This window comes from Amyelois transitella, chromosome 31, assembly GCF_032362555.1.
Source record: "Amyelois transitella isolate CPQ chromosome 31, ilAmyTran1.1, whole genome shotgun sequence".
Taxonomy (NCBI): Eukaryota; Metazoa; Arthropoda; class Insecta; order Lepidoptera; family Pyralidae; genus Amyelois; species Amyelois transitella.
In genome coordinates this window covers 1,757,158-1,769,292 of record NC_083534.1, presented here as the reverse complement: position 1 = coordinate 1,769,292, position 12,135 = coordinate 1,757,158, and the positions used below count along the sequence as shown (strand labels likewise).

At 40.8% G+C, this 12,135-nt stretch overlaps 2 protein-coding genes across 6 annotated transcripts in view; one reads left to right on the top strand and one right to left on the bottom strand.

Moving 5' to 3' along the window:
- The window catches only part of LOC106137502 (uncharacterized), a 55,030-nt gene extending 54,034 nt beyond the window's left edge, over positions 1 to 996 (top strand). For all 5 annotated transcript variants that reach the window (XM_060953358.1, XM_060953356.1, XM_060953355.1 and 2 more), the window contains one exon: positions 303 to 996. In XM_060953358.1, coding sequence (XP_060809341.1) covers positions 303 to 375 — 73 coding nt within the window. In that variant the 3' untranslated portion in view covers positions 376 to 996. The remainder of the gene's footprint in view (positions 1 to 302) is intronic.
- A 1,375-nt stretch (positions 997 to 2,371) lies between these two features.
- On the bottom strand, positions 2,372 to 3,822 carry LOC106137485 (uncharacterized). Its single transcript, XM_013338324.2, has 3 exons — positions 3,741 to 3,822; positions 2,936 to 3,119; positions 2,372 to 2,585 (listed from the first exon to the last, which is right to left on the bottom strand). Exons 1-3 carry the CDS (start codon positions 3,820 to 3,822, stop codon positions 2,372 to 2,374), a joined length of 480 nt encoding a protein of 159 aa, XP_013193778.2.
- Between the last annotated feature and the right edge of the window lie 8,313 nt (positions 3,823 to 12,135).

The window sequence follows — 12,135 nt, the reverse complement described above, 5'->3', positions numbered from 1 at the left end:
ATATGGTTACGTCTATATCCCTTGTAGGGTAGACAGAGATAACAGTCTTGAAAAGACTGATAGGCCACGCGCAGCTATTTGGTTTAATGATAGAATTGAGATTCAAATAGTGACAGGTTGCTAGCCCATCGCCTAAAAAATGAATTCAAAGTTTGAAAGCCTATCCCTTAGTCGCCTTTTACGACATCCACAGAAAAGAGATGGAGTGGTCCTATTCTTTTTTGTACTGGTGCAGGGAACCACACGTCACTCTTAAAACTTTTAAACGTTTTGATTTGTAATTGGTATATTTCCGTTTACAGGTATAAAGGCGAGTCTGATTGTATATCACGAACTCACCCTCGCCTGCTGCCCTACTGTTACTGTAAACAGTAGGTGTCATTAACCCGTGGTTCCCCGCAGTCCCTCCAGGGGGGTACCATGAGGGAATTTTTACCCCGAGGGTCTACGGGTAATTTTTAAAATCTTACGTCGAGTCAAGTGTTATACTAATTTGACTACTTTCGTCAACGTAAGATAAAAAAAAGTCACCCAAACACTCCCTTGATTAAACCTTAGGTAGACGGTTAGCAATAGGAAGCTGAAATTATTATTATTTATTATATTATTTTTTAGCCAAGAGTATTATTATATTTATTTGCGACGCCTGTCAAGGTGCATAATGTGTTGTTAATTATTTTGTAATGTAATGAAATTATGAATAAAATTATGAATTATTCTTGGAAAAATTATCTTTATGTGAATTCTGCGGATTAGTTCTTTATTCGCGAAATTTTCCTTAATGAATTAATTTTCTTTCTTGCGTTGAGTGTAAATGTCAAATGTGACAGTTTTAATTGTTTCACAAGCAAAACGCGTTAGCCACTTGGCGTTTGACTTATGAAATCTCTTTGTCTGTTATCACCTATTATTAGTTGGCTTGTGAAATCTTATGGTCTATTATCATCTATTATTAGTTGGCTTGTGAAATCCTTTGGTCTATTATCACCTATTATTAGTTGGCTTGTGAAATCCTATGGTCTATTATCACCTATTATTAGTTGGCTTGTGAAATCCTATGGTCTATTATCACCTATTATTAGTTGGCTTGTGAAATCCTATGGTCTATTATCACCTATTATTAATCGGCTTGTGAAATCCTTTGGTCTATTATCACCTATTATTAGTTGGCTTGTGAAATCTTATGGTCTATTGTCACCAATTATAAGTTGGCTTGTGAAATCCTTTAGTCTATTATCACACCTATTATTAGTTGGCTTGTGAAATTTTATGGTCAATTATCACTGGCCATTAACGCATGCCTACCTACACAGGTTGAACTTCTTATAATAAATAGAATAAAACAGTGTAAAAGAAATTTCTGTACATTAAATATATTTATTTATATAAATAAAGAACTAAGCGACGAAGAAACAATAGTACGGTAATTTTGAAAAAATACCTATTTTTTTGTTAACGCTAATCTCCGGAATACTGGCCTCGAATTACAAACTTTATTAGGGTTTCGTACCTATAAAGTAAAAACGGGACACTGTTACTGAGCCTCCGCTGTTTGTCTGTCATCAGGTTGTATCTCTTAACCGTGATATCTAAAAAGCTGACATTTTCACAAATTACGTACCTACGCCGTTACAACAACAAATACTAAAAAAAAATTAAAATGAAATATAATTTAATTACGGTACCAGGTGTCTACCTGGTACCGAAATTAAATTATATTTTAAGCGTCTGCTTAAAATGTTTACAGAATATTTACATGTATATTACCTTTCTTAAATCGTACACAACAAAGCAGTCCCATACAATAAACGTAGTTTTTAAGCAATTTTGTTGGTAAATTTTAATAAACAGGTCTTAAAACTAACGTGATGATGGTACGGAACCCTTTGTGCGCGTGTACGACTCGCACTTAATCAATTTTTGTTATATACTCGTAGCCTGGGGGAATATTTAGGAGCAGTAGGAAAGTGCAACAATTTTATCAAAATGAGAGTGAATGCGGGTAACATGGTGAATGGAGCGTTGTTTCTTTATGAGCAGTTGCTCAAAACGACAGTATTAGGTATGGTGCAATGGTGTGATGTGAAAGAAGATAATAGTGACAGGAATAGAAAAAGGAATGGTTAGATGGTTTGGACATATGGAGAGGTTGAATGAAAGCAGGTTGACTGAAGAAATATACTATAATGGTATTAAAATGAGTGTGAATTTGGGGAATATGAAAAGAGCAATCAAAAGTTGCCCAAAAAGGCAATAGAAGGGGGAGGGGGGGACATTTGGGAATGTTGTGATGTGAAAGAAGATATACGAGTAGTAGTGTAGAGGATGAATGAAAGCAAGTTGACTGAATATACTGACTTTGGCGAATAAGTTATTTCTTTTCTATGGACTCTTTTCTTTTCTTTCCTGTCTTCTGCCGCTTTACTTCACCCCTGGTCATGAGCAGCTCCTGCGGTATCGGGAGCTGGGTCCCATGCACCACATCTACCCCTGGACCAGGCTTTAACTTGAATCTGAAGTCAGTTTTCGTGTGTATGGATTCTGACGGCCTCAACTGATTGCGGCAGTTGACGAAATGATAATCTCTGTAAAAGAAGAATGCGGACAAAATCGCGGGCAACAGCTACAGGGCAGGACAGAACAGGACTATACATGTCCAATATTATTACATACATATGGCCACGCCTATATCCCTTGCGGGGTAGACAGAGCCAACAGTCTTGAAAAGATTGAAAGGCTACGCTCAGCTATTGGGACTAATGATAGAATTGAGATTCAAATAGTGACAGGTTGCTAGCCCATCGCCTGGAAAAGAATCCCAACTTTGTAAGCCTATCCCTTAGTCGCCTTTTAGAACATCCATGGGAAAGAGATGGAGTGGTCCTTTTTTGTATTGGTGCCGGGAACCACACGGCACTCCAATATTATTCTTTACCTTATATCCAGGAATTGGAAAGGCGCGAACACACGGTTTTCAAAATTCTTCACGTAATCATTCCAGTGGCACTTCAGAAACTCATTGGTCTCCAAGGAATACAACTTCCTCCCCTTGTACTCAAAAAGGCCCTTCTCAAACGAAGGCAGAGTCCGGTAATCGCGTCCAATGGCTTCGGCGACCTCTATATAATAAACAGTCAAAATTATCATCATAGACATAATCACGTCTTTCAGGTCACGAGCCAACAGCCTCGAGAAGACCGAAAGGCCACGTTTAACTGTATGGTATTTAAATAGTGACAGGTTGCTAGCCCATCGCCTAAAACAAGAATTCGTTTATATAAATAAATAAATATATACGGGACAAATGACACATATTGAGTTAGCCTCGAAGTAAGTTCGAGACTTGTGTTACGAGATACTAACTCAACGATACTATATTTTATAATAAATACTTAGATAGATAAACATCCAAGACCCAGACCAATCAGAGAAAGTTCGTTTCTCATCATGCCCTGACCGGGATTCGAACCCGGGACCTCCGGTGTCACAGACAAGCGTATTACCGCTGCGCCACAGAGGCCGTCAAATATCATATAATAAGAATGAGCCTGGACAAGAACATAGGGTACTTTTCATAGATAGATACATACATACATAAACTCACGCCTTTTTCCCGGAGGGGTAGGCAGAGGCTACATCTTTCCATTTGCCACGATCTCTGCATGCTTCCTTCGGTTCATTTAGATAGAGTTAAGGATGTAACCAGGACTAATGTTGGAAGAAAGATTTAATTTAATTACCTTTGGTTGCGACAAGATCAGAAACCGGCCTTTTTATGTCAGCACATGGGTGTCTCTCGACGACAGGCGGTGGTGAAGCCATTGAAAAAACAGGTTAATTTTATACAATTTTTATAAAAGTACAAACGGAAATATAGCAAAAGTGAATATTTTCAATCAAAGAACCGTAATAAATTCGACAAAAATAATAGACATGTGTTGGCTTGGCAACTAATGTTAAGAAGTCATTAATCAGTCATGTCAACAATTTAAGGTCTTGTGACGACATGTCTGCGCCACACGTCACAAAAATAAAAAATAAAATCACGCGACGCTGTCAGTCAAAAACAGGGAAAAAACCTAAATCGCGCAAGCAAAGATTTCACGGATTGGAGCATAGGAAGGGGCATAGTGGAACCCTTAACTTTAAATGGAAAAAAATAGTCATGTTTTTTTACAAAGTGTTTATTTAAAAAATATCGACAAACATATAATTAAGATTCATTGTTTGTTTGTTTGTAAATACTTTATTGTACATAGCAAATTTTTAGTAGTACATAATAATATATTAAAATTAACAATGCACAAGGGCGGACTTATCCCAGCGAGGGATTTCTTCCAGTCAACCAAATAATTCAAAGAAACATATTAAGTTAAGGGATAGTAGCTACAGCAGTAGTAGGTACAATGGCAAAAACAATATAAAAAAAAAATCAAACATAAGTACAGCAAAATAAACATACTTAAATAATAATTCATTGTTTGTATGTTAGAGTTATAACGTTTATAGGAAAAATAATAATCAGCCTTTTTAAATTGTACTTAACATTCCACTGTTCTTTTTTTATGAGGTTAAAGTGGAAACCCCTAAAAGGTAAAGTTGGAATCACCTATTGGCTTCACAGAGGTCTTTTGTATATACTGAAAATTGGCTTTTTACGCAATTTATACATCGAAATTGTGTTTTAACAACTTCACCACACAGTTCATGGCACCACGCAAAGCACTGCTGGCACGGAACCCATTCTTCTGTAGGAGGATCTTGATAGGATCCCCACAAAATGTACATTCATGTATAATTTTCTCATCACCGGCAGCATTTCTGCAAAACATTACAGTATAGCTAACTTTAGTAGCGTTTGGCCCTTTTTTCGATTAAATTATATAATCTTCTATACTTATAATAAATCTGTAGAGAGGTCAATTCTGTACATGGAATATATTTTCAAAATAACTATCAGGAGGTGATTAGTGATCGATACTGATGCCAAAAATGCAATCAGTAAAATTTTTGTCTGTCTGTCTGTCTGTCTGTATGTTCTTTATAGAAACAAAAACTACTTGACGGATTTTAGCGAAACTTGGTACAGTTATTCTTCATACTCCTGAGCAGGTTATAGTATACTTTTCATTACGCTACAATCACTAGGAGAAGAGCAGTGAAAGGAAATGTTGGGAAAACGGGAGAAGTTACTTGATTTTTAAGCATCCGTCGCGTGTGCAGTCTTAATGGTTAAAGATACAGTGAAACCATGTACTACGGAAATATTCTACATAAAATTATTAAAAAAATATCCCAAGACAGCATAAGTCTATCTTTTATGGTTGACTCACAATAGCACGTGTAATTCCTAATAGCTTAGCAGTTCGGAGATTTCTGATTATATTTCTTTACTCTGATGTTTATAATACCAATAACACTCACACTCATTCAGAATTCTTAAAAGTTAATATAAGTACCTATTCAATAAAAAAAGAATCATCGAAATCGGTATAGAAACACCAAACTTATACATGAAATTAAAAACGCTAACAAGCCATCGCGTAAATGTAAATGCTGAATCATGCTATAAGGATTATTTTTACGTAACGGTTGCCGCGCTCGACGCGGCTCGCGGCGGCAGGGTAGAAAAGAGGCGGGAGGCGAGCGCAAGCTTCATCCATACGCTCGCTGTACGCCGCCAAGAGGCTGCAGCCCACACTGGATGCTCTACCGGGCTGGCTCTCCAAATGGAGGCTCTCGGTAAACGTCGGCAAGACTCAAGCAATCGTGACGGGGACAAGACCCAGCCGCCTCCACTGCGACTGCTCGGCGAATCGGTGCCGTGGCGGCCGCACGTCAAATACCTGGGAGTGACCATCAACCGGCGTCTCACTTTCAAGCAACATGTTGGAGACGTCGTGGCGAAGACCAAGGCAGCCAGGGGGAGACTTTACGCAGTTCTCTCCTCCAGCCTCCCCCTGAGGACGAAGCTCGGAATCTACCAAACGTACGTCAGATCCCGCCTCACGTACGCAGCCCCGGTGTGGTACGCATACTGCTCTGAGACCAACTGGAGAAGACTCACAATCCAAGAGAACCAAAGTCTCAGAGCAGTCGTCGGAGCCCCGCGCTACGTGAGGAATTCGATCCTCAGGGACCTGAAGTGGGTGAACCTAGACGACTTCGTGGCCCGGCTGGCCACGAAGATGTTCGAGAGGGCAAGGTCATCATACAGTCACGTACCGTACCTACCGCCGCCGATGGGAACTCCCAGTGAAGTCGTGAAGACCCAGGCCGCCACGGCCGCACCATCGACCTGCCTACAGTCGTAGGCAGCGATGATGCCATTGATGAGGGCCAAAAGCCCTGACCAATCTACTCCGACTCCCTCAGGCAGTATGGCAAGACCCGAAGATGATGCAAGCTTCATTCAATATTTGACTGTTGATGAGTTCAGAATGTTCGACTTTATTGACAGATAATAATTGATATTATTATTATAAACCGTGCTTATCAGCGGGACTTTTAGTCTTTAAATACATACATACATACACGCCTCTTTTCCGGAGATGTAGGCAGAAACTACCTCTTTCTGTCTTTAAATATATTAGGGAATATTGATGATTTGATCAAGAGTATTCTTAGCTTAACCATCGGTGCAAAAAAGAGATGAGTAAGTAAAATTGTTGTCGGGGTTTTTCTTAAATTTTATATCTTTATTGATATTATAAAGCTGAAGAGTTTGTTTGATTGTTTGAACGCGCTAATCTCAAGAACTACTGGTTCGAATTGAAAAATTATTTTTGCATTGAATGGATCAATACTATATGACATCACGTTGCAATTATAAGGAGCAAAGAAATAATGGAAATGTGAAAAAAAAACGGGAAAATTATATATCCTTGAAGGCTTCAATGATGCCCAAAATAACTATTCCACGCGGACGAAGTTGCGGGCACAGCTAGTTATAAATATAAGTTACCCTAAGAAACAAAAATGTAGCAATTTCTAATAAAACTTCAAAGTTGAAGCATTGCCTATGAAGCAATGAGGGCAAAGCTTACTTTTAAGAAGGTGCACAGACAGAGAAATAGCAAAAGATGAACTGAAGGTGGTTGCGAAATAAAAATAAGCGCGTTATTGTGCTAAGTGTTCGAGGAACAAGCAAGCATGCGTCTCGCGTCAAGTTGATATTCAGACTGGCCGCCGGCCGGCCAGAGACGGTTGAGGGGAATGCGTGTGCGCGGGAGCGGGGTGCTCGCCGCGCGACTGCCTACCGGTCAAACCGGTTAGCGGTTAGGCAATCACGTCTCATGCATGTTACAGCTAAACAGAAAATTTCTTATGCTACGGTACAACGTGGTCTGTTTGTTTGTCGGTCTGCTTGTTTCTCGATGACACATTTATTAACTTTAAATGACAATAGTTGTCATAAGGACTGCCGAGATTGTGCATTATGCTCATGACTTTTAATTCGTCTCAGTGTCTCTCCTAGCTCTTTTTCTCATTTCGTATTATGACTAATGACGTCTTCATAAGTCGACGTTCTACATTGCTGGAAATATTCTAACTTAATCTGCTCAGCTCTGCTTAGTCATCACAGTGTTATCTACTGTTTATTGATTTAATATGGTGTTTCGATAAAGAAAGATTGAAATTTCTATAACCTTTCCAAATATTATTTTTCTCTCTCCTCACCCTCCGTTTTGAATTTGAAACGTGCCATCTTCAGCTTGAGTTCTACTTAGCAAACAATCACGATAACGAATATTCCTTTTGATTTTGAATTGCATAAACCAACTTACCTAATCTAAGAACTACCTACTCAATAAATATGAAATTTTGTTACCGATGCGTTATGAAGATAAGTGTCTGGAGTGTGTGGCAACAGAAGAATCGATAAAGTATACCTGGTGGTGTATAATACGATAAATAATAAGATAAGCTACAAAAACAAGCGATCCTTCCTTCGTTTACGTTAAAAACCGACAACATCTAGACTTCAACTTTCACCATAATGAACCCGTACAAAACTACGCAATTTACAACGAAAATACGCAATATTACATTCACTATTTAATTTATAACTTACAGACTCGTCAGTGATTTAACGTGCCTGTTCGATTATTTCATTCAAGTGGGAAGTTGGGCAAGGAGATAAGGATGATAAAAAAATCACGAAATATCGTTTTGATTATCGCTATACTTCTTTATTAATTTCACAATTACAATAATCACAAATTAAATTATTCGAGGATCATGCAGATATGAAATATATGTTAGATTGATGCCATTTATCTGCTTAAATGTGAGACTATGTTATTTATGAAATATTATGATGCATATTCGGAACTAGACAACAAGTTTATATTTAAGGGCTCTATTTTGTTTTTAAAGCACATCATTCTTGTATATCTTTCTCGGCTATTGTAATTGGCAACTGGAATATTATGCCTGGGGGGGGTTTAATCACGAGGGAGGCACCCACGTATGGTTAGTACCCATAGTCGGTGCTCTCTTGAAGGGATTTAATTGCATTTGTTATACTGGGGCATGATTGGTTGTCAGTGGCGGAGTGGTTGGTGTTTGCGCCTCGCACGGCTTTACAGTTGTAGCAGCATTTCTTGTTGGAGTCAGCACGGTCACACGGGTGAACTTCAGCGGTGCACTTGTTGTTGGTGTGCCCGAATTGCAGGTATTTGTAGCAGTGCACGAATCGGCTGAAGTCCGCCACGTGCACCCGCTGGTAGTCCACATTGACGCGCTCCTCATCCACCAGCCTGCTCCGGATCGACGGGGCTACCTCCAACACCGCGTTGAAATACCGCTCATTTCGGTTATTGAGGAGGAAACAGAGTCGGATATCATCACGGTTCTGGTGGCTCACAATACCGACTAGTTCTTCTTTTTGGATATCCTTACTAACTCCCTTGAGGATGATGAGGGGGCGACGGAGTTTTGACTCTTCTGCAACTATGCCTGGGACGTTGTTCACTTTCTGTAACACCTCTTTACGTTGTTCTACGGTATCAAATTCAACCTTCAACATGTTTTGGCGCAGGGGCTTGACTTTGGAAAGAGCAAAAGGAGTGTTACGGAACGAGATGTTCTTCTTCCATTCGTCGTATACCACCGGTTGCTTATCACCGGCCTATTTGGCCTTAACGATAATGGAAGGTAGGGTGCGCGACGGGGGAGTAGGGAGTTTCGGGAAGGGCGACGCCACGGCCGCGGCAAAAGATTTGGTGGGCACTGGTGGAGAGTGGGAACCGGCATCACTTTGAGTTCCTCTCGAATGCATTCCCGAATGTCAAAAGACTAGAGAACTCTTGTCCGGGAGAACTTCGGCACTCGGAGGCACTGTGGTTGGTTCGGCCTCGTTAACCTTAGCTAGCGCTTGTGCAGATCTTTGGATCTCTTGCGCGGCAGCCGCAATGAGCCGTTTGTTATATGCTGTGACACTCTTGTCCTCATTCACGGCTTTGTTGATTGTATAAGTCAACTTAGTGACTACTGCCATGAATGAGTCCATGCTCCTCACATCCTCAGAGCGAGCCGGCAGTCCGATGACTATATTACTAGAGGTTTTGCTGCATTTCGTTGTTGTTGATTTGGGAGCTTGTGCAGTTTTGGCAGATGGTTGTATGAGAGCGATAGGGTCAGTCACTTGTGGAGTACTAATTGATTCGTTATCAGACATGTACTGGAGACGAGGCATGTCTGATTCGGGAGATGTTAAAACGTCCACACTGGGGGTTAGAATATCATCATCATCCATCTCACTAATGGGCTCAATGTTCGCTCGAGTGCGTTCGGAAGGGCCAGCTGTTGGCCTGCCACAGGTGAGGAAGACCGCAAAGGGCGGTTCGGAAGAAAAAAAATTTATTTTAGACTAAAATGGATGTTTGAATTACAGAAAAACCGTTAGAGAAGAAAAGCACGCGAGTTACTATATGCTAGAAATTTTAATTTTTAGAATTATGCGACTTTACTAACGACTGAAGAATGGGCGCTCGAGGTGGCTAAGGCTTGGTTTTTAATGCCTTTCGAAAGGCTGTGTTTTGATAATTATTTAAAGACACTGCGTCTTTAAATAATTATCAAAACAAAAACATTTCGCTATAATGCCATGCCAAATTACTTTCTCCACACCTTTCCTATGTAACTTAAAATTAAATAAAACATTGATTTGTTTCTGTACGAGTGGATGGGCCGTCGCCAATTCTGTAATATCGGGTGTCATCATAACTGCCAGCTGCATCCAACTACATTTCTTTGAGATACCACCGAGTCATCTAACCCCACCGGAGCCTCCATCTCTTTTATTTGTTTTTTTGTTATTTTCTGCTGTTTGACATAAATTTATCGCTTTGTCGGATGTTGACTCTGCTTCCCATGATAATCTTTCCTGGAGTCTAATGTCGCTCACTCCTATAATCAACATATCTCTTATCAATCTCTTTTCTTTTTTAAAAGCACAGATCTTAGTTGCATTCCTTAGCCTTGTAACAAAACAATCTGCTTTTTCCATTCCCCTTGCCGTAGATTAAAAAAATATAACTATTGGCCTCAGTGTTATTTGTGGTACCAAAGTGATTGTCCAGATTTTCCTCTAATGGTTTTCCAACTCTTTATCAACTTACACTGTTCACACACACGCTAGTCTATCCCTCACTTCTCTTTCCGGGAATTCTTCGCTGAACGCCCTGTGACGGGACAGGAAGACGTATTGTGCTTGGCGTCTTTGCAGTTTTTGCACCTTAGCGGCCCTTCCTCCTGCCTTGTTTGGCACTCTTGCCAGGAGTGGGCGCCGCCGCACTAATTGTAATACAGCGCCGCCTCCCGGCGGAATGCCTTGGGATGCCCGTATCCAAGACATTTGGCGCACTGCACTAGAAGGGACTGGTTTTTCACAGTTCGCCTTTGCGTCGCTATGTGGACCGCGCCCGCCTCCAGCATGCGCCTGTGAAGAAATGGTGCAACCTTTAATACTGCATGGCACTGTAGCAGGTTCCTTGTTCGCTTTCTGTACCTCAAGCGGATGTGTTGGTGGTCGTCAGGCAAGTTCTCGAAGAGTTTTTTGTTATGTGTCTTTATGTGCTCGACCATTTCATCGCCTTTAAGGTATGCCATTACGTTGTTTATTCTTACCAGCGTATTTTGCGGTTTCGCCTCCTTAACCTTAGGGGCTGAGTTCGTCTTAATTTGATTTTTGAGACTCTGCGTCTAGCAAGATTTTGCTCAACTCTGAAAATAGGAAATTTTTGGAGTTGAGCAAAATCTTGCTCTCGTTTCTCCCCAATCTCCTTCTTCGAGACAGTTCTGAGGCTACGGACTTCTTGCAGCATTCGCTCCATGTCCATCCGCAGCTCACTGACTTCCTCCTTGAGTACTTTGCAGGAGGGTTATTTCTGCCTTTGCTGATCTGGAGATTGGGTAGCAGTCTTTCCTTTCTCTTTGGTGACGTTGCTCATTTTGGCGATACATGTACTCCACCATGTACCACGGAAGACGTCGCTGGCTATGGCAAGTCCGGCAATGGCGTTCCAGTTCTAACATTGCCGTTCAATCTTTTTCATGTGTACTTTGGTCCTCACTAAATTTGAGCCAGCGACCAGCATTCCCAGTGATTGATCCACTGGGATGTCCACTGTGCCATTTACGAATTGCTCCCTATGATTCACTGTGAAGTGGCCGCCCATACCAAGCCGCAGATGCAATTCGAAATATGAGCGATGCATGTCCGACATCAAAAAGGACCCTCGACGCACGTTTCCTGCTACTCGTATTATGGGGTCGAGGGTCTGTCGCGCCTTGTCTGGAATTAATTCGACGTGCATCTGTTTTGTCTTCGACTAATGCACCCGAAAGACCATGTCTGATGTCGTAGAAGTCGACCCCTATGGTACTTATTTGTATATAAGTGCGTTTCGTCAACTTCTACGACGTCATCCGCACCCCCAACATTTCACGGTCGTGGGTTTCGGCCACTTCACACACCTCCCGCAGGTAGTGAAAAAATTGAATGGCAGTTTTTTTTGTGACTCCGACATCAATAGCCGCCTGTGTCACCTTATCTTTCCTATAAAAGTGCATTATTAACCGTAAGGTGTTCAAAATAGATAACTTACTTTTTTCAAAAATTGTATTTTT